This window comes from Schistocerca cancellata, chromosome 9 (genome assembly GCF_023864275.1).
Source record: "Schistocerca cancellata isolate TAMUIC-IGC-003103 chromosome 9, iqSchCanc2.1, whole genome shotgun sequence".
Classification (NCBI taxonomy): Eukaryota; Metazoa; Arthropoda; class Insecta; order Orthoptera; family Acrididae; genus Schistocerca; species Schistocerca cancellata.
The window spans coordinates 456,458,997-456,480,663 of NC_064634.1; the positions used below are offsets into that span (position 1 = coordinate 456,458,997).

Consider the following 21,667-nt stretch of genomic DNA (forward strand, 5'->3'; position numbering starts at 1 on the left):
GGTGTCTGATGGAACGCCGAACGTAAACGGCCGTCCCACCTCCTGCAGTCGGCCTGTCGTAGCGGTGGCAGACGTAATTAGCGACGCCGACTCGTACGCCTGGCTTTAGGTGAGTTTCCGCGACGAGGCAGATGTCTATGTCCTCGTCGCGCAGAAACTGCCGGAATTCACCGTCCTGCGTTTTCAGGCCATTGGCGTTGAATACGCAGACCCTGAGGCTTCTTGGGTTTTCAGGCATGATGGGCGGTGGAAGAGGCTATGGCGAGTACTTGCTGTACTGCGGCCATCAGCTCGGTCACGCGAGCCATCATTAGTTGCATCGTGTCAAGGAGACGGTCGATGCGGTCGCCATCCTGTCGGGGGCCGACATCATGGCGGTCGGTGTGTACGCCATTTTGTCGGGGGCCGACAGTATGGCCGTCGCCAGTGGTCCGGTTGCCGCTGCGCTGCTGGCCGCCGTTGGTGTGGGCTGCTGGAGCAGGCTGCTGGCCGGTGATTGGCCGATGCCGACGCCATCGCGGTTCAGGGAAGTCGACCATGCTGGACCGGTCCGGGACGGGCGGCGCTGATTGGTCCGCTCCGTTACGTCGAGGCGCGGTGGTAGGAGCTGATTGCCGAGGTAGGGGCGCAGGCGGGGGAACTACCTGCGGCTGGGCCGCCAATGGCGCGGCTCGCTGCGGCGGGGAAGGCGGGCCTGCGGCCTGGTTGGCTGCGGCCGGTGCTGCGTGAAGGCGCGCTTGTACCTGCTGTGAGGCGGCGGGCGGAGTCTGTCCGCCATCGCGCTCCATTGCCGGTGGGGCGTTCTGCGGCTGCCTGTGGGGTTGCTGCCGCTCTTTGTTCCGGGCGTCGGAGTTCCCGCGCTGCTGGGCGAGGTTGACGACCGCCTCGGAATGTGGTCGGCCGGATGCGCGGCCTCGGCGGCCTCGTCTCCTCTTTGTCTGGCTGTGCGTTGGGGCTCCACGTGGGTGCGACGTTCCCGCCGAAACTCTTCGCTGCTGCGTTTCGTTTCCGCGGGCGCGAGCCGCAAACGTTTTGTGTCTTGTGCAGCCTCTATAATTTGCGCAGTGCTCTTCGCCACAGAGTTTGCACTTGGGCGTAAAGTCTTTGTGTGGTACACCAGTTTTAGCACACGCTTCGGTGGCGTGTTGCTCACCGCACTTTACACAATACTCGGGCATTCCACAGTACTTAGTCGAGTGGCCGAGTTCCAGGCAGCGAAAGCACTGAGCGTATGCAGCTTTGTTGCGTAGCACTTCTGCACACACTTCCAAGTTGCCTATCCGCTTGAGTTGGAAAAGCTTCCGGTTTTCCGCCGTGTTGCTTGCAATTACCAGGAAGAGCGGGTTGCGTCCCTTGGTGCGATGAAGTTTCATTCTTATGACTTCCTCGACGCAGTAGCCCATTTGTTCCAGATCTTCCTTCACCTCTTCCGGCTTTAAGGTGCGAGGGATTTTTCGAAATACAACCTTCAGGGGCTTCTTCCTGTTGGAGCTGAAGGTGTAGAAATTCCAGCCCCGTCTGGTGCATTCCTCGCTGAGTTTCACGAAGTGTTCGGTGGTTTTCACCTTCACTTTGTGAAGGTCATCGCCTGACGTGCTGATGGTGTAGCTGTCCCTTCCAATCAGCAAGTTCAGAGCGTTCTGCAGCTCACGAAAGTGGCGTTCAAACTTCACTATAAGCGGCGGCGGTGCGCGACGCTGCTGCAGCGGTGGCAGAGTCAGCTCCTCGTCTTCCGAGTCACTTAGTGCTTGGAAGCTGTTGCTCGTGCCTACTGGTGCTGCTGTCGGTTGTCGTGTGGCTTTTGCGGTCTTCGTGGGAGCTACGAAGCCGTCGTTGTCCACTTTGGACTTCAGCGTGCGGCGGCGAATTTTCGTCCCGGTTTTGGTGCCGTTTAGCGCGTTTTCCTTGCGGAACTTGCGCGCGTCCGGGGCTGAGGAGTCGTCGTCGGACTTCTGCCTCTTCCTCGAGGCACGCGACGTAGACGCTTGTGAGCCTGCCGATGTCTGCTCCGTCTGCATTTCCTCTTCGTCGTTATCGGAGTCGACTCCGAGGGGTGCAGCGGCTGCTTGAGGCATGAGACTCACCAGATGCTGGAATGCTTCGTCGATGTCCTGCTGCGCGGTGGGGACGTCCACAGGCGTCTCCAGCGGCAGCTGCAACGACGCACAACACTCGCTAGATATCGAAAGCGCGGTTTCACTTACGCGAGTGACGCGATAGGCGTGAGCACGGTCGACGCTCGTTGAGGGAGGAGTACTATCAGAGACGCTCCGTAGCGAATCTGACGTACTCGACTCGACCCCGTTAGCGTGCAGGGACGCGGCCCTGTCCGCTGGAGCTGTCGGAGACGCATTAGCGGCCTCTGGAGCGGAGCGCTCGGCGCGTGCGTCCGTCTCGCTCGGCATCGCTAACTCGAGTCTGACGGGCGCGCGCCAGCCACCGTGGTGCGCTTATATGCCCTCGGTTGCGCGTGGTGGGGGGAGGGCGGGCCAGAGTCTATATAGGGGGGCTGGCGCGTGCGCTGGGCGCAGACCGTAGCCGACTCGCTAGCGCCGGGTGAGGAGCCAGCCGCTGCAGCAGACGTTTTGCTTGCCTGAGCTTTTTTGAGGATTTAGAAGAGATGACTGGCCGCGGCAAGGGAGGAAAGGGGCTCGGCAAGGGTGGCGCCAAGCGGCACCGCAAGGTGTTGCGCGACAACATCCAGGGCATCACGAAGCCCGCGATCCGCCGCCTGGCTCGCAGGGGCGGCGTGAAGCGCATCTCTGGTCTGATCTACGAGGAGACCCGCGGAGTGCTGAAGGTGTTCCTGGAGAACGTGATCCGCGACGCGGTGACGTACACTGAGCACGCCAAGCGCAAGACTGTGACGGCCATGGACGTGGTGTACGCCCTGAAGAGGCAGGGGCGCACCCTGTACGGTTTCGGCGGTTAGGCGCGTCGCAGCCGGTGTGCTGTGCCGCGTTGGCCTTCCCGCGGCCGTGGGAGAGACGAAAACGGCCCTTTTCAGGGCCACCACACTGTTCGGAAATTGAAAAGTGCGAAAGAGTCTGTGTTGTTGCTGCGTGTGTTGCCTGCCTGCCTGCCTTCTTTCTTTCATTCTTCATTTCGTTTTCGTTTGACTGACGTGACGTGACTGGGAGAAAGGAAAGGAAGCGGGTCTTGCGGCTGTGTGTGCGAGAGAGGGCGTTTTGTGTTTGCTTTGTTTATCGATCGATGGAGATGCCGGGCTGTGTGTTGTTGTTGTTGTTGTTGTGCGAGAGGCGGTGAATATTTGCGCGGTTTGGCTGTGTGTGTTTGCGGCGGCGTTGGAGTTGCCGAGGCAAGGCGTGCCGATAGGCGGCCGGATCAGCTGTTTCGTTTGTTTGGGGCGCGCGGGAGTGGAGGGCGGTGTGTCGACACGCTCCTCTCGCAGTGGTCATTATTGCTGTCGTTGTCTTGTCGTTTGGAAGGCGACTGTGCGTGCGTGGAGGTGCTTGAGGCAAACGAAACAAAACAAGGTGTGTGTGTGTGTGTGTTGGGCCACACGGGCTGTGGACGACAAGATGGCGGCGGCTCTTCTTGTTCTTCTCTCTTTTAGTCCTCTTACCGTTAGAGGGGGAGTTGGTGGAGGTTATTGTCGCCTGTGGACATTTGCTCCTCTTTTCTGTGTGTTGTTCTTATCTTCGGTACTGTGCTTGTTTTCGGACGTTGCTGTTTGTTGAGAGTGATTATGTGTTCTGTCTGTGCTACTGCTGGAGCAGCGACTCTCGGGTCTTGCACATCTGTCCCTGTGGTGTTCATATCGCCCAAGGGTCAAGACGTAACAGTCATTTTCTGACTTCCGCGCGGTGGCGTAGAACGCTTGTGCCAGGGCGCGGAATCGTGTTGTGAGTGGTTCTATGCAGGTCTGCCGCGGGGACGTGTAAGGCCCGTCGTAGAGCGCTCTGCTTTGGACCCTTCTGTAGGCGATGCATCGTCGATCTGGCTGCACAGCCCCATACAGGGCGCGCATATTCCAGTATCGCTACGCCTGTTGCGGGGTCGAGGGAACAGGGTACAGGATGTGCATCCTGGCGTGAGCGTTTGTGCCAAGTTCCCCTATGTGACACTTGGATGTCAGGCGTGACACCGAGGTACCTCGCAGAATTTCTCCCCCCTGCAATCGTAGCAGTTGGTATGGTCTTGTTGCCGGCGGCGGCTGTGGAAGTGACGTTAAAGTAAAGTGCGGCGAGGACGACTGCAATTTTGCTTTGGACGTAGGTTTGTGTGGTGGCCCTGAAAAGGGCCGATTGTTGTGAGCCGGGCCGGCAAAGCGCGTTGCGTGCAGGGGAGCACGCAGCGCTGCTGGGCGGCGGGTCCGCGTGCCGATTGCCTGGCCTCTCTGTTTAGGCCTTCTTCTCGGTCTTCTTTGGCAGCAGGACGGCCTGGATGTTGGGCAGGACACCACCCTGTGCGATGGTGACGCCCGACAGGAGCTTGTTGAGCTCCTCGTCGTTGCGGATGGCAAGCTGCAGGTGGCGCGGGATGATGCGCGTCTTCTTGTTGTCGCGGGCCGCGTTTCCGGCCAGCTCGAGCACCTCAGCCGCGAGGTACTCCATGACGGCGGCGAGGTAGACGGGCGCCCCGGCGCCGACGCGCTCGGCGTAGTTTCCCTTGCGCAGGAGGCGGTGGATTCTGCCGACCGGGAACTGGAGCCCGGCCCTGCTGGAGCGGGACTTTGACTTGCCCTTGACTTTGCCTCCCTTTCCGCGTCCGGACATGGCGATGGGCTGTGGTGTGAAAACGAGACGAGACGAAGGACGGTGCGAGCCGCAGCGAGTCGAGCAGCGGAGTGGCGGCGCCGCCAGGGGTGGGGGTCCTTTATGCTCTCGGGTGCGGCGGCCGGTTGCGCTCGCGGCCCATTGGTCGGCGGCCGCAACGGGGCGAGCTGGTAAAGGTGCGGCGGCGGGGCGCGCTGGGTGCCACTGTGTGGGGAGACGCTGACTAGAGCGGAGCGCTTGCTACTGGTGTTGCTGCCGTACGTTCACGTTCTTGTTTGAGATGCCGCCCAAGACTAGCGGGAAGGCCGCCAAGAAGGCTGGCAAGGCTCAGAAGAACATTTCGAAGGGCGACAAGAAGAAGAAGCGCAAGAGGAAGGAGAGCTATGCCATCTACATCTACAAGGTGCTGAAGCAGGTGCACCCTGACACGGGCATCTCGTCGAAGGCGATGAGCATCATGAACAGCTTCGTGAACGACATTTTCGAGCGCATCGCGGCCGAGGCGTCCCGCCTGGCGCACTACAACAAGCGCTCGACCATCACGTCCCGCGAGATCCAGACCGCTGTGCGGCTGTTGCTGCCTGGCGAGCTGGCCAAGCACGCCGTGAGCGAGGGCACGAAGGCGGTGACCAAGTACACGAGCTCCAAGTAAGGAGGTGGCTCTGGAATGGAAGGAGAGAAGGCTCCTCCGTTGCGAGAGCGGCAAAAACGGCCCTTTTCAGGGCCACCAAATGGCCTTTGCGGGAAGGGCGGAATTGTTGTTGTTGTTGTTGTTGTTGTTGTTTTGTGTGTGAGTGGGTGGACGGCGGCAATAGCTACCGCTTTGGTTGCGACGCGACGGGGTGGGGTGGCCGATGCGATGAATTTGATTGATGGGGGCGCGTCGCGTGTTGCGGGGTACGGCCACGGTGTGACGTGGAATGGAGGCACGTGCGCACAACTCGTTGGTGTTACCTGTCTGCGAGGTGGGGGAAGTGCGATCGGTGATGTGTCCTTTGGATGGAGGTGCCGGTTAGTTACGTGACGGATGGAAACGAAACGCGATTGTTGGGAATGTCAGTGTGTAACGACGGCCGTTTTTTCGGGTCGGTTTGCACGCCATACATGGCTAGGGTGAGATGTGTCTGTAAATGCTGCAGCGTGGAGGCGTGTGAGTGACGTTTAAATGAACGCGCATTGAGACACCAATGTGTATTGCATTGTACGGGCGACACGCACGATGATGTACCTTCCCTCCGACTCTGATTTCGATAGTCGTGTCTGACTGACTGTGTCTGCTTGTGCGTACGACGCACGCACACCGACGTCGTCATTGAAGATGCATGCACGCGTGTCCAGTCCAGTGCAGTACAGTACAGTACAGTAAGCGCGACGCTAGAAGACGACGGTCGCTTTGGCGAATGTGCGCACACGTGTTTGTGTGTGTCGGTGATGTGGTCCGATCCGTCGCCTCTGGGAAACTGTCGATCGGCGCGGTACACCGGCATCACGCAACGGTACGTCTTGAACACCCGTCATACCGTCGCGCTGAGAACGGTTACCGAAAGGTGAACCTCTGTGATCGGTCGAATGTCTGGGCAGAACGTGAGGAGAGAATGGTGGAGGAAAGGACAGAGGGGAAAAAAAAAAGTAGAGAGAGAGAGAAAAAAGAAAAAAAAACCAAACAAAACGGAGAAACGCGGTGTAGAGCAACGGAACGTTCCCGTGTCGGAGGTGTATTGTAGCCGCACTGAAATGCGTGTAACGGCGCGGCGGCAAGTGTCTGCCGTGGTGAACGTTACCTTTGACGGCTGAATTGTGTGCGTTGCGTTGCTTTGCTTTGCTTTCCCGGATGTGTATGTAACGTTCGTTGAGATGGTTCTGAGGAAGAATGTACGACAGTGCCCGTGCCGTCTATGTTCGTGTGCAAAGCCATTGTGTGTGTACGGAATGATGTCTGTAGGTGTTAGTGAACATGTTTTACCAGTGGGGGAAATGGATCGTCGATGGTTGCCGTCACGGTCGAGACAACGCACGCACGCACCCTCCCTCCCTCCCTCCCTACATGAAGGTGTCGAGAAAGTGTGTTAACTGGGGTTTGTTTGTCTTTCGTTAAAGGGAAGGGACGAGAGAGAGAGAGAGAGAGAGAGAGAGAGAGAGAGAGAGAGAGAGAGAGAGAGAGAGAAGCGAAGTGGGGATAGTGCGTTCATTTTGTGTGTGTGTTGTTTCGAGAATTGCGTCCGGGAATGGCGGTGGGCGTGCCCTGCATGTGGCCCGGAAGGCTGTTCGTTTCGCGGTAGTGTGTGGACAGGGGAGGGGCACGCGTAACGCTGCTGGCATGGCATGGCATGGCATTCGGGAGATGGGAGGGGGCAAACGAAGAAAACAAGAAGCGGGGGCTATAAAGACGGGGAGGGGCGCGGTGTGGGTGGCTTGCGCTGCGCTCGGCTGGCGCGTGCGGCGTTGTTTTTGTGCAAAAGAAGAGAAAACGAATGGGTTGCCGGGAGGGGGCCGTTGTTGTGTTGTGGTGTAGCCGCAGACGCGGCCGTCAGTGAACGTGGTGAGACCGACGGATGCGGGAGGGGCGGGGGCGGTGGTGAGAGCGGGGAAAACACTAGAAGAAGGAGAAAAACGCTGCAACCAACATAAAATGAGGCGTTTGTAACCTGCCAGCAACAAAACAACAACAAAAAAAAGGTCTATCAACATTGAATGTAAATGGAAATGGACCCAAGTGTAACCTCCCCGCACAAATAGTCGTAAGTAAGTGAGTGCGTGAATGATGATAAAAATGTGCCAGAATGTTGTTAACGTCCCTAGAAAATGAACGAACGAAGATTGATGGGAAACGCGCGATAATATGATGAATGGAAATAATGAACCATGAACATCTCAAGAGACATAATTGAAAACCCGATAAACGTTGTAAGGGCAGCGCTGGCTGACCTTCGGCCCTGTATTCTGAAACGTCCCCCTTTGAACAACAATGTATACAAAACTGCGCTTAAAGTGACGCACTATATTTTGAGCGCAACGCAATCTGACTATCAAAGATCCCTGCAAAAGAATGGCCCTGAGTAACATTAAAGTACACCTTTCGGAAATCACTTACCTCACAAAAATCGTCATTACTCGAAGTACGGCAATACAGCGAGCACCACTACTGCCAGCTAAATAAGAGATTCAAACTACGGAGGGCACTAACTACTGATAGGGATAGTTAGCAAAGTAAAGATTTTAATAGAGAACAACAAACAATGTATTTACCCTTAATATCATCACAAGTCATAATATATGTAATTTGAAAAGTCCGCCATATCTCTCCTCACATGCACCAGTGCTGGCGGCTCACCCCTAACTGCGCAACGGTACGCGCTGTTCACATCCAGCTATAGCAGGTTCATATGACAACAATGCAAACTGGCCACTGACTGCACACGGCACAGGCAGTGATTTTCACACAGAGCGCTACGTGGCATTACCAATAAAAAAAAATGTAAACAAACAGCCTACGTACAAATCAGAATAAAAAACAAAAAAAAAAAGAGCAAAAGATCGTTACGTCAATGAAAAAAAAGGCAAAAGAGGAAACAAACTGCATCTATATGTGCTCTTAACTGTAGATACCTGTACACAGCTTCGTGCAATGAATGCCGGCTCACATTGAATTTTTTGATTGTTGGAGGAAATATTCTTTAAATGGAAATGAATGGTTTTACCTTTAAAAAAAAGTTACTTTGGAAACAAAGTATTATTGGGGCATTTTGTTGTGAAGAAAATAGTTACAATTGACATACATTATTAGATTTGCGCAATGCAGCTTCATTACCTTACCTTTTATAACAATATGCATCGTCCCGAACGGAGACCAGAGTCGCGAGAAGAGCACGCCGCCGCCCGCTCAGTACAATCGTCCACTCGCTAATACTGTCGTCGACTGACTACGACCTCTCCCGACCCGCCACATAGAGATGACAACTGTTCCTGCCGACCCGCTACGTGCCACTAGTGTCGTGTGGCGCAGACTAGCGACGATAAGAAACTCTCTGGTCAGAGATTGTGTGGTGCCTCGCCATCGCTGGTAATGAGTACATAGGTGTTTGAGCGCGCGTACCGGAACACGCAGTGCGGAGCCCAGAGACTGTGTTGTCGAGGCCGTCGACGCAGTGCATGTCGGTCGGTCGAGTGCGTGCGGGAGGGCAGAGAGGCAGCGTCGGCACGGAGATGCACGCACGGGGGCTGCGGCGTGGCGCGTTTGCGGTAGGCGCCTTTGGTGGCAACGGCCGGGACAAGCAGCGGTGTATGGTGTGGTGCGGGCCGGACAGGGGCGGCGGAGGAGGAGGAGGAGGCGGCGGCGCGACGATGGCATTGGGGCGGAAACGGGGACGGCGACGGCGGATGTTGAGAGGCGTCACGCGCGGACCGACACAGACGCACAGATAGATAGATAGGAAGAAGAAGGGGCGGCTGGTGAGTGCAATTTAGGCGGTAGACACAAGAGGTCGGCACGGCATTTGCGTGATGTGGCGTTGTGACGGGGTGTGCTCGCTTGCCTCGTTTTGTTGATGCGCGCAGGAAGATGTGCAGAGCAGCGGCGGGCGGCTCGGTTCGGTTTGGCCCGGCGGGCCGCGCTGTTGTCGCGGACGTGAGCGCCCCCTGGCGGGTGGCCGGAGGCGGCGCGGCGTGTTGGACGTGTGGCTGGCGGCAGTGCACAATTGCGAGTGGCTGGCGGTGTGGCGGTTGGCGCGTCGGGCGGCCGAGAGAGAGGAGAGGTATGTGTTTGCGGGCGCGTTTGCTGCGCGGCGTCGTGCAGGGAGGGCGGGCGCTTGTCGACTGTGTGGCGAATTGGCGGCGTTGTGCTCCGGCCGAAGGCGTCGGGGAAAGGAGAGTTGGTCGTGATGTCATGTCGCGCCGTGTCATGTCTGCGAAACGGCTGCCGAGAGGTGTGGTGGTAGCGAGCCGGTCGGTGTCAGTGCGATGGGAATGTGCGTTTGGCGGTTTCGGTGTGCTTTTTGCGGCGTGAGAGTGGGGCGGGCGGGCAGGCGTGCTGTTGTTGGTTCCTTGTGTCTTGTGTGTAGCTTGATGGCAACGTGGAAGGACGCCTGTTTCCAGCCGTGCGTGTGGTTGTCGACGTTGACTGGTTTGGGGCGTGCCGTTGCACGTGCGTGTTTGGGTCGTTGGTGTGCTTTTGGCTGGCTGGCTGGCTGGCTGGCTGGCTGGCTGGCTGGCTGGCTGGCTGGCTGTGTGTACGGTGGATAGTGCAGTAGTTGTGTCGTTGCCACGGGCGTCGGGTGCGGCTGCGCGTAGTGGCGGAAAGGTGTCGCGTGACTTTGTGAATGGAGTGGGGCGGGGAAAGGAGCAGCGTGCCGCTGCGTCGTGGCCGTTAGCCAGAGGCTGTGCTTTGATAGTTTTGTGGACGGTTCGTGCGAGGCGATTTGTTGCCTGCCCTATGTTTGTTTGTTGTTTTTGGAGACGACGACTGGTTGGTGGCGTGCGCGCGAGCGAAGTGGCGGTGTGCGTTTCCCGTGCCGACTGCCGACTGCCGACTGCCGACTGCCGACTGCCGGCTGGCGACAGGTGCGCCGTCGGTGGGGTGGGTGGCCGGCACAAGTAGAGGCGGCGGCGGCGGCGGCGGCGGCGTCGTTGCGGTGTGTTTGTGTTGTCGGCGACAGCTGTTTGTGCGGTGCGTGTGAATGGTGGTGCAAACGTGTGCTGGCGTTGAGGCTGCGACCGCGGCGTGTTGTTGGTTGATGTTGAACAGCGGCTGTGTGCGGTGGTGGTGTTGCCGCACGTGCATCCGGCCCGGCGCGGAAAGCGCAGTTGCGGCGGCCCTTCGGTGCCAGCCACGTCGCGTGAGCGGCGGGTTGCTCTGGTCGACACGTGGTGCTCTGGTTTGTTGTTTGGTGCCCTTTGGCCGGTGGGTGGTCCGTGTGTCTCGGTATCTGGTCGTGGTCGTGCTGCCCGTTTGTCGGCGTTGTCTGTGGCTTCGCTTTTGTTTTTGTTTTTGCGGCGTGCCGACGACCCGACGCGACCTTTACACCCAAAGTGTGGCGCCCGAAGGTGAACCAACGTAATCCGACCTCGGCGCTTAAGCTCTAAGCCTAAGCTGAGCGAACCGAACCTGTGTAGCGTTGCGTAGCGTGAGGTGAGGTGCGGTGAGGTCAGCCTCAGCGCCAAGTAAGCCAAGCTGTCCGGCCGTGAGGTGGGTGGGTGGGTGGGTGGGTAGGTAGGTAGGTGCGGCTGCTGCGGCCACCTGACGCCCGACGTGTGTTTGAATGCTTAACCTAAGTTTGAGGCTTAACCTAACCCAAGTGGCCTTAACCTAACCTAACCTAACCTAACCTAACCTCGGACGCCCGACGTGTGGTTTGAATGCTTAACCTAAGTTTGACGCTTAACCTAACACCGACCCTTAACCTAACCCAAGTGCCCCTAACCTAACCTAACCTAACCTAACCTTAATGTAACGTAACCTAACCTAACCTCTGACGCCTGACGTGTGTTTTGAATGCTTAACCTAACCCAAGTGCCCTTAACCCAACCCACGTCCACCGAACCTAACCGAGACGTGTGAACCTAATGTCTAACTCGTAACGCGTGATGTTGGCTGTCGTGTGTGCTGACGGCAGATTGGGTTGGTCTGTAGTTGCGGATTTCGGTTTGCCTCGGGCGAGGGGTTGGCTCGTAAGCGGCGAGGGGCGCTCCGGCGGAGCATGTTGCTTTGCAGGCGGCGCCCGTTTTTTGCGGCGGGCACAATTGAAATTGTTGGGAAACGAACGAAAGGGCTGTGAATGTTGGCGGGCGAGAGGAGGAGGACGTGGCCCGACGGCTGCGGGCCGATCGGGAAACGGTGGGAGGGCGATGGGGCGGCGGAGGTGCGTTTGCACGGCCGTCATCGCCGCACGCCTCCTCTTGTGTGGCTGTGGCGCCGGCCGCGCTGGCCGGGCTGCCGCGGCGACGGTGTGGGGCCTTTGCCGAAGGTTTGGCCATTGTGGCCGGTCGCCGGCTGGGGCTGTGGGGGCGGCATTTGGGCGTGGGCGGCGATTCTCGGCGGGCCGACCCAGGCTGTAGCGCGCGGTGGCTGCAGTTTGGCCGTGGTTTGCGGCGCTGCCGTGGCGACTGGTTGGCGACTGTGGTGTGGCTGTGTGTAGCCCCATCCTCGGTGGTTTGAAAGGCGCGGGTGGTTGTGGCGCAGGTGTGGGGCTGCTCCGCACAGGCTGTCGGACGTTGGGCGGTAGCAAGCGCGGGAGGCGCGGCGCGGCGGCGCGCAGAGTGGCGGCCGCTCTCTCGGCCGTCCGCGCCCGCCCGCGACACTGGCTGGGCCTGTGGCGCGAGGCGGCTATTCCTCTGCTGTGCGCTCCGCTCGCTGCGTGTCTCTTCTCGCTCTCGCTGCTCGCTGTGTTGTGTGTTAACGCGCGTCGTCGAAATGGCAGATCAGGCGGCTACGAACGAGACTGCTGCGGCACCCGCCGCCACCGGCACTACGAAGAAGGCAAAGTCTGCGTCGTCTGCGAAGAAGCCGCGCGCCAAGCCTGCGCACCCGCGCACCTCTGAGATGGTGACGGCCGCCATCAAGAGTCTGAAGGAGCGCGGCGGATCGTCGCTGCAGGCGATCAAGAAGTACATTGCCGCGCACTACAAGCTGGACGCGGAGAAGCTGGCGCCGTTTATCAAGAAGTACCTCAAGTCGGCCGTGGTGGCGGGCGAGCTGGTGCAGACGAAGGGGAAGGGCGCGTCCGGCTCTTTCAAGCTTGCCGGCGCCGGCGGCGGGGCGGCTGAGGGCGGCAAGGCTCGTGCTGGCGGTGCCAAGAAGAAGCGCGCCGCTCCGGCCAGCAAGGAGAAGAAGGGTGCCCGTGCGGCCGGCGCAAAGAAGGCTGGTGGCGTGAAGGCGGCGACTGGTCGGAAGGCGGGCGCCGCCAAGAAGGCGTCTGCGGCGTCGGCCGCTCCCGCCGGTGCGAAGAAGGCGGCTGCTGCCAAGCCGGCCAAGGCCAAGTCGCCGTCGAAGGCGAAGAAGGCCGCCAAGGTTCCGACGAAGAAGCCGAAGGCGCCGCGCCCGAAGAAGGCGACGACGCCGTCTAAGGCGAAGGCGTCGCCCAAGAAGAAGAAGTAGAGGAGAAGAAGAAAGGAATGGGAAAGGAAAGGAAGGGTTGGCGGTTGACTCCGTCGTCCCCACCCCCCGTCCCCGTCGTCTAGTGGCGCGCAAGAGACGCGCGGCCCAAAACGGCCCTTCTCAGGGCCATCAAAGCACGTCGGGAAGGTTTTGATTGTCGTGTTGCGGTGTGGTTGTGCCGTCTGGCGTTTCTGTATGCCCGTGTGTGGATACTGTTTGCGTGCCGTGGTGGTTGGATTGCGGGGGGTCGGTGGCGGGTGCGGGCGGCGGTAGCGGTTGCTTGTCGCCGTTTTTGGTCGCGGCCGGCCGACGGTTGGTTTGTGTCATGTTGTTTGAATACTTTGGTTTGTCTGTCTGTTTGCCTGCCTTCTCCTCGGATGTGTCTTGTCTTGGTTGTGTGTGTGTTCTTGCAACGGGGGCGGGGGACGTTGAGATGTGGAAAGGGTCGGTGGCGTTGGACGAGCCTGCGTGCCTGGCTGGCCGTTGGTGCGGGTTTTTGTTTTGTTTGTTTGTTTGTTTCGAAACGAAGCGGCGGCCGGCCAGCCACCCGTGTGGTTGACGGCGTCGGCCGATGGGTGTTGTGCGCTTTGAGCGCCGCGCCGGGGAGGGATGATGTTGATTGATTGTTGCGCGCGCCAGCAAGCTGGCAGAGGAGAGCGGCTGTGGCGGACGGACGGGAAGTGGAAGCGGTGTTTTGTCTTTGGTTCTCTGGTTGTGGGGCGAGAGGCGACCGACAAAGTTTGCTCGCGACGGAGTGATGTTAGTGGCCCTTAAAAGGGCCGTTTTGTTTGTTTGCGTGCGTGGGCGGTGCCCAGCGGCTGGCGCGGTGTTTAGGCGCGCTCGCCGCGGATGCGGCGCGCGAGCTGGATGTCCTTGGGCATGATGGTGACGCGCTTGGCGTGGATTGCGCACAGGTTGGTGTCTTCGAAGAGGCCGACGAGGTAGGCCTCGCTGGCCTCCTGCAGGGCCATGACCGCGGAGCTCTGGAAGCGCAGGTCGGTCTTGAAGTCCTGGGCGATCTCGCGCACTAGGCGCTGGAATGGCAGCTTGCGGATGAGCAGCTCTGTGCTCTTCTGGTAGCGCCTGATTTCTCGCAGGGCGACGGTGCCCGGCCTGTAGCGGTGGGGCTTCTTGACGCCGCCGGTGGCGGGCGCGCTCTTCCTCGCCGCCTTGGTGGCGAGCTGTTTGCGCGGCGCCTTTCCGCCGGTGGACTTGCGGGCCGTTTGCTTTGTGCGGGCCATAGCGGTAGCGGAGCGGCGTGGAGGCGAGCGAGGTGCTGCGTCGGGTGCTGCCTTGACGACACGGGCGCGCGCCAGCCACCGTGGTGCGCTTATATGCCCTCGGTTGCGCGTGGTGGGGGGAGGGCGGGCCAGAGTCTATATAGGGGGGCTGGCGCGTGCGCTGGGCGCAGACCGTAGCCGACTCGCTAGCGCCGGGTGAGGAGCCAGCCGCTGCAGCAGACGTTTTGCTTGCCTGAGCTTTTTTGAGGATTTAGAAGAGATGACTGGCCGCGGCAAGGGAGGAAAGGGGCTCGGCAAGGGTGGCGCCAAGCGGCACCGCAAGGTGTTGCGCGACAACATCCAGGGCATCACGAAGCCCGCGATCCGCCGCCTGGCTCGCAGGGGCGGCGTGAAGCGCATCTCTGGTCTGATCTACGAGGAGACCCGCGGAGTGCTGAAGGTGTTCCTGGAGAACGTGATCCGCGACGCGGTGACGTACACTGAGCACGCCAAGCGCAAGACTGTGACGGCCATGGACGTGGTGTACGCCCTGAAGAGGCAGGGGCGCACCCTGTACGGTTTCGGCGGTTAGGCGCGTCGCAGCCGGTGTGCTGTGCCGCGTTGGCCTTCCCGCGGCCGTGGGAGAGACGAAAACGGCCCTTTTCAGGGCCACCACACTGTTCGGAAATTGAAAAGTGCGAAAGAGTCTGTGTTGTTGCTGCGTGTGTTGCCTGCCTGCCTGCCTTCTTTCTTTCATTCTTCATTTCGTTTTCGTTTGACTGACGTGACGTGACTGGGAGAAAGGAAAGGAAGCGGGTCTTGCGGCTGTGTGTGCGAGAGAGGGCGTTTTGTGTTTGCTTTGTTTATCGATCGATGGAGATGCCGGGCTGTGTGTTGTTGTTGTTGTTGTTGTGCGAGAGGCGGTGAATATTTGCGCGGTTTGGCTGTGTGTGTTTGCGGCGGCGTTGGAGTTGCCGAGGCAAGGCGTGCCGATAGGCGGCCGGATCAGCTGTTTCGTTTGTTTGGGGCGCGCGGGAGTGGAGGGCGGTGTGTCGACACGCTCCTCTCGCAGTGGTCATTATTGCTGTCGTTGTCTTGTCGTTTGGAAGGCGACTGTGCGTGCGTGGAGGTGCTTGAGGCAAACGAAACAAAACAAGGTGTGTGTGTGTGTGTGTTGGGCCACACGGGCTGTGGACGACAAGATGGCGGCGGCTCTTCTTGTTCTTCTCTCTTTTAGTCCTCTTACCGTTAGAGGGGGAGTTGGTGGAGGTTATTGTCGCCTGTGGACATTTGCTCCTCTTTTCTGTGTGTTGTTCTTATCTTCGGTACTGTGCTTGTTTTCGGACGTTGCTGTTTGTTGAGAGTGATTATGTGTTCTGTCTGTGCTACTGCTGGAGCAGCGACTCTCGGGTCTTGCACATCTGTCCCTGTGGTGTTCATATCGCCCAAGGGTCAAGACGTAACAGTCATTTTCTGACTTCCGCGCGGTGGCGTAGAACGCTTGTGCCAGGGCGCGGAATCGTGTTGTGAGTGGTTCTATGCAGGTCTGCCGCGGGGACGTGTAAGGCCCGTCGTAGAGCGCTCTGCTTTGGACCCTTCTGTAGGCGATGCATCGTCGATCTGGCTGCACAGCCCCATACAGGGCGCGCATATTCCAGTATCGCTACGCCTGTTGCGGGGTCGAGGGAACAGGGTACAGGATGTGCATCCTGGCGTGAGCGTTTGTGCCAAGTTCCCCTATGTGACACTTGGATGTCAGGCGTGACACCGAGGTACCTCGCAGAATTTCTCCCCCCTGCAATCGTAGCAGTTGGTATGGTCTTGTTGCCGGCGGCGGCTGTGGAAGTGACGTTAAAGTAAAGTGCGGCGAGGACGACTGCAATTTTGCTTTGGACGTAGGTTTGTGTGGTGGCCCTGAAAAGGGCCGATTGTTGTGAGCCGGGCCGGCAAAGCGCGTTGCGTGCAGGGGAGCACGCAGCGCTGCTGGGCGGCGGGTCCGCGTGCCGATTGCCTGGCCTCTCTGTTTAGGCCTTCTTCTCGGTCTTCTTTGGCAGCAGGACGGCCTGGATGTTGGGCAGGACACCACCCTGTGCGATGGTGACGCCCGACAGGAGCTTGTTGAGCTCCTCGTCGTTGCGGATGGCAAGCTGCAGGTGGCGCGGGATGATGCGCGTCTTCTTGTTGTCGCGGGCCGCGTTTCCGGCCAGCTCGAGCACCTCAGCCGCGAGGTACTCCATGACGGCGGCGAGGTAGACGGGCGCCCCGGCGCCGACGCGCTCGGCGTAGTTTCCCTTGCGCAGGAGGTGGTGGATTCTGCCGACCGGGAACTGGAGCCCGGCCCTGCTGGAGCGGGACTTTGACTTGCCCTTGACTTTGCCTCCCTTTCCGCGTCCGGACATGGCGATGGGCTGTGGTGTGAAAACGAGACGAGACGAAGGACGGTGCGAGCCGCAGCGAGTCGAGCAGCGGAGTGGCGGCGCCGCACGCACGCACGCACAAAAACTCTGGCTTCCTAAGCCAGGTGTAGGGGCAGTTTAAGCAGCTGGGCTGCTGTTCCTGCGGCGACATCTATTTGTTGCAGTGTGTCCTAAGAGGGTGAGCTGTCCTCACTGGGCGTCGTGTATTGGGACGCCCTTCGTTGCGACAGCAGGCTGCGAGATATTAGTCTCGCAGTATATCTGGCCAACGAGTCGTCGGCCTGTGGTGGACCTGGCGGCCCAGACCACGGATTAGGCGGTTGCCAGAGTGTTCTGCATTCCTGTAGAACACCCTGGCGGTTTGCCGGAAGCGATCCCGCAGGAGGGGGATTCCAGCTTCCTCATGGAGGAGTCTCGCCGGATAGCGAGGCGGCTTGTGGAGCGCCAGTCGCAGCGCCCTATTTTGCACTCGTTGGAGCGTCGCAATGTGCGACGCTGCCGCGTTGCCCCACACCACAGCCGCGTATTCCAGTACCGGCCGGACTAGGGACAGATACATGGTGAGGCCGTGGCGTGGAGGAAGTGGCGATGAAGGGTTGAGCAGTGGGTAGAGCGCACGAAGGCGCCCCACTGCCCGCCCTCTGACGTCTCGGACGTGAGGCAGCCACGTCAGGTGCCTGTCTAACGTCACCCCGAGGTATTTGCCGGTCCGCGACCACGGGATGGGGCCCCCCATGATCGTGACCGGCGGTAGGTCCGGTGGCAGCCTCTTCCTGCTGAAGATTACAGCCTGGCTCTTGGCAGCGTTGAACTTCAAGCGCCATTTCGTGGACCATGAGCCCAGGGCGTCACATCCGAGCTGGAGGCGACGGCGCATCTCGGCCGCGTTCATGCTGCGGGTGAACAACGCCGTGTCGTCGGCGTAAAGTGCCAACTCCACGCGTGCCACCCGCGGAGCGTCGGCGGTGTACAGGGAGTACAACAGGGGGCCGAGGACCGACCCCTGCGGTACTCCCGCTCGAATCGGCCGATCGGTGGAAATGCCTCCATCCGCTCGGACGTGAAAAGTGCGCCCCGAGAGATACGAGCGCAGCAGGACTACGTGCGACGTCGGTACCCCGTGTGCAAAAAGTTTGTACACGAGGCCGTCGTGCCACACGCAGTCGAAGGCCTTGGAGACGTCGAGAAGCACCGCCCCTAGGTACTCCCGCGTCTCCAGCGCTCGCATCGCCTGCTCCACGAGGCGCAACAGCTGCTGCGTGGTAGAGTGGCCGCACCGGAAACCAAACTGCTCCTCGGGTATGAGCTGCTGTTCCGTCACATGGCGTAGCAGTCGCTCCGCGTACAACCTCTCAAACACTTTTGAGAGGGACGGGAGCAGACTGATCGGCCGGTAGTTCGCGGCCTGGCGTGGATCCTTGCCGCTCTTGGGGATGGCAACCACTTCCGCGTGTTTCCACGCGGAAGGGAAGGTCCCAGAGCGGAGGATGCTGTTAAAGATGTCCGCCAGAGATTGGTGCACCTCCGGCGGAAGCATCCTCAACAGGCGGTTAGTGACACCATCCGTGCCGCCCGCCTTCTTCGGGTTGAGTCGACGGAGCTGCAAGTCCACTTCCTCTGCTGTGATTTCCTCGATCGAGTCGTCGTCCTCCCGTGCAGCGAGGAAGACCGGCAGGCGGTCCTCCACCAGGCGGACGTGGTCGGGATCGACCGCGTCTTCAGCAGGCTGAAAGTTTGCCGCGAACGTATCCGCAAGGATGCTGGCTTTCGCATCTGGCTCGCAGACGACGTTCGCACCCGTATCGAGAGGCGGGACTCGCTGGCGACGACGAAGGAAGCGCTTGGCGGTGCTCCAAGCACTACCGTCCGTCGTAGTTAGGGTGGCCACAAGGCCCGCCCAGTCCCTATGGCGATGGTCATCGATGGCAGCCCGAATCTCACGCCTCGCCCTGTTGAGGCGGCGCTTTGTCTCGGGCAGCCGCGTAAGCTGCCACTCCCGGAAGAGGCGATTCTTGTTAGTGATCGCCTCGAGGATGTGCGGCGGGAGTTGGCGCGACATCTCACGCGGTCTTCCCGGCCGCCTGGGGGTGGCCGCCTCCGCAGCAGCCAGTGTGTGCCGCGTGAAGAAGGCCAATGCTGCATCAGCCCCTTGCACATCGGGATCGGGCGCGCCCTCAAGGCGGTCAGAGACCTCGACACGAAAGCGTGCCTCGTCTATGCCTCGGAAGTTGTGGCGGTCGGACTGCATGGTTGCACCGATGACGTCCATGTCGAAGACCACCGGGAGGTGATCGGACGACAGGGCGCATCTAACGGTGGCAGACGTGAAGTGCCCAACACCTTTGAGCACGGCGATGTCGAGCACATCTGACTGGCCGCGATGGGGGAAGACTGTGTGCTCATAAGGCCCCAGTACAATAGCGCCATGCCGTTGTGTGGCGCGAAGGAGGCGGCGGCCGCTGGCGTTGGTGAGGCGAGAGTTCCACTGCTGATGCTTGGCATTCAAGTCACCCGCAATGAAGACTCTCCCGGGCAGTGCCAGCAGGGCGTCGACGTCAGCCTCCTGAAGTACTCCCCTCGGCGGCCTATAGGCCGCAACGAAGGTGATAACCCCCGCCGTTGTGGTGACAGCCACCCCAGTGGCCTCCATTGCAGCGAGGGGCGGAAGCTGAACATCATGATGCTTCAGGGACGCCTTGATGTAGATTGCCGTCCCGCCACCGTGGGTCAACCTGTCGGTGCGGTAGCATCGATAGTTGGCCACATTCACGTGGAGTCCCGGCTTCAGGAAGGTCTCGCACACGAGGCAGATGTCAATCGCCTCGTCGCGCAAGAACTCCCTGAATTCTCCTTGTTGGGGGACCAAACTGTTTGCATTAAATGTGCAAACGGTGAGGCCATGGATATGGCGATTATCCATGGCGCGGTGGAGTTGCAACGCCGGCCTGAAGGGCCGACGTGACCGCGGTGACTAGCACCGGGAGTTGCTCGAGCAGCTGACTCAACGACCGCAAGAGCGATCGGAGCTCGGCTGCGTCGGCGGCCAAGGGGGCGGTGGGGGCCTCTGGGGCGGCCTCCACCACTGGGGCGGCCTGTTGCGGCCGATCCGAAGTAGACGGCTGCTGTGGAGCATCAGCAGTCGATCTCGGTTGCGGCACAGCACGAGGTGCCGTCCTCTGCTGCGGCAGAGTGTTGGCGGCAGTCCGTTGCGCAACGGCAGGTGTGGCCCGGCCCGCGCGCCGACGACGCCTGCGCGGGGCGGCAACTCGCGCGCTCTGCGAGGGCGCAGGGGTTGCCACCCCCACGGGCGAAGCCGTGGACGGCGCGGTCGGTTGCTGCGTCTCGCCCTCCGCCTGCGCCGAAGGTCGGGCGGTGGAGGCTGACGGGCCGCCCTTGGTGGCGGCAGCAAAGCTGGTGGACGGGTGCACCTTACGAGAGGGCGCAGCCCCTCCTCTCGGTTGATTTCGGCCCCTTTTAAAGGCCGAACAGCCTCTGTAGCTAGCGACGTGCGTGCCGCCGCAGTTGCAGCACGTCGGCTTGTCTTCCCTGGCAAGCCCACAGGACTTGCTCTCGTGCTGGCCCGCGCACTTCACGCAGCGGGGCTGCATGGAGCAGTAGCGGGAGACATGGTCGAGCCGCTGGCAGGAAAAGCACTGGGCCCTCTTGCCTTTGGCCCGGAGAGGTTCCACCGCTACCTTGACCCGGCCGACCCGCTGCACCTGAAAAATCTTCCGATTTTCCAGGTTGTCAACGAGGACAACCTGGTATAGTGGCATGTCACGGTGCGTGCGCGGGGACTTCATCAGTCCGGTAGACCGGACACCGAAGCCCATGTCCTCGAGCTCCTCACGAAGGTAGTCCGCACCAAACTTGAGTGGAAGGTGGCGGAAAACCACCTTCAGGAGTTTGAGCGGCTCGGAGGGGTGTGTGTAGCACGGGAGGCCATCTTTACAGATGGCGTCCATCACCGCGCGGTACTCGTCGTTAGACGACACCGTGACCTTGTAGAGGTCACGGCCAGCGTTCTTGACAGCGGCGGACGGGGCCACCCTGTCCAGTTTGTGCTGGAACTCCTTGTACTCGCCAGCCCATTGGATGACGATAGGCGGCGGCTTCTTTTGGGCAGGCGCCGGGGGCGCGGCGCCATCGTCCAATGCATCTACGCTGGCGCTCGCAAACGCGTTGGCGGTCGGCAGCGGGGTCGGTTGCTGCAGCGCAGCAGCCCTGGCAGTGTGCCGCCGGGGTGGGGCAACAAAACCGTCCTCGTCCGGCTGCCGGGAGGCGGCAGGTGGACGAGTGGACCGCCGCGTTGTCTTCGTCGGTTTCTGCTTGGCGGTGCTCCGGGAGGAGCCCGCGATAGTCGTCCCAGACTCTGTGGTGGAGGTGCGGGAGGCCCTAGGGGCCTTCTTCCGCGGCCTCGCTGCGTCAGATGTCTGTGAGGGAGTGTCAGAATCGTCATTTGTCATAGCCCGGCGCTTTCTGGGCGCGCGGGCAGCGTCAGGGTCAGTGTCACGACGCTCTGACTCGGCAATTGCCTCAGCCAGATTTGCGTCGGGCAGATCGACGTCCTCCATCTCGGTGGCCACGGCTAGCGCAGCCACGGGCTCTTCTTGTGTTTCGGGGGCCAGGGGGGCAACCGGGGGCACATCGACCTCTTGAGTGGTCGAGACCAGCGGCGCAACTCCCGCCGAGGCCGCCGCCGCCGGGACCGCAAGCAAATGCGATGTAACCGGCGGGGCTCTCGGTGGCACACCCAACACCTGCTGCCTCGTGTGCGGTAGAGCGGCTGCCGTCTGTATTTTACAGAGGGCGAATATAGCCGCCTCGTCGGCCTCTCGACCAGGGTAGGGGCCCCCATGGGCGAGTTTATTCATAAGGATGAACACTCGTTCACGAGTGCGCGCGGCATGATCCGAAGAGTCAGTCCTGTCGTAGTCAGGTGTCGAAAGCCGGTTCGTCATAAGTGGGGGGCCGGATGGGGCCGCCGCCGGGAGCAACTCAGTCACCTGAGCTGACCCCGACGAGCGGCGATCCGCCACACCCTTCGCTCGATCGTCAAACACGTCCTCTCGCCTCGACATCGCAACTCGGAGTGAGTGTGGGGCAGTGGGCGGCGCCGCCAGGGGTGGGGGTCCTTTATGCTCTCGGGTGCGGCGGCCGGTTGCGCTCGCGGCCCATTGGTCGGCGGCCGCAACGGGGCGA

At 60.5% G+C, this 21,667-nt stretch overlaps 1 protein-coding gene across 1 annotated transcript; it reads right to left on the bottom strand.

Moving 5' to 3' along the window:
* Nucleotides 1–230: 230 nt before the first annotated feature.
* Nucleotides 231–21,339, bottom strand: LOC126101493 (PHD finger protein rhinoceros-like). The gene is made up of 4 exons (XM_049912139.1): nucleotides 20,576–21,339; nucleotides 19,444–19,876; nucleotides 1,332–2,153; nucleotides 231–995 (listed from the first exon to the last, which is right to left on the bottom strand). The coding sequence occupies exons 1-4, from the start codon at nucleotides 21,337–21,339 to the stop codon at nucleotides 231–233; spliced, it is 2,784 nt and encodes a 927-aa protein (XP_049768096.1).
* Between the last annotated feature and the right edge of the window lie 328 nt (nucleotides 21,340–21,667).

What these genes read in the sequence shown, in the direction of transcription:
- LOC126101493 (XM_049912139.1), bottom strand. Translation starts at nt 21,339, where the DNA reads ATGAATAAACTCGCCCATGGGGGCCCCTACCCTGGTCGAGAGGCCGAC. An exon ending in GCGCCTGCCCAAAAGAAGCC is followed by an intron (nt 19,877 to 20,575) that starts GCCGCCTATCGT and finishes CCCGTCCACCAG; the next exon opens with CTTTGCTGCCGCCACCAAGG. An exon ending in AGCTGCTCGAGCAACTCCCG is followed by an intron (nt 2,154 to 19,443) that starts GTGCTAGTCACC and finishes GCGTCGTTGCAG; the next exon opens with CTGCCGCTGGAGACGCCTGT.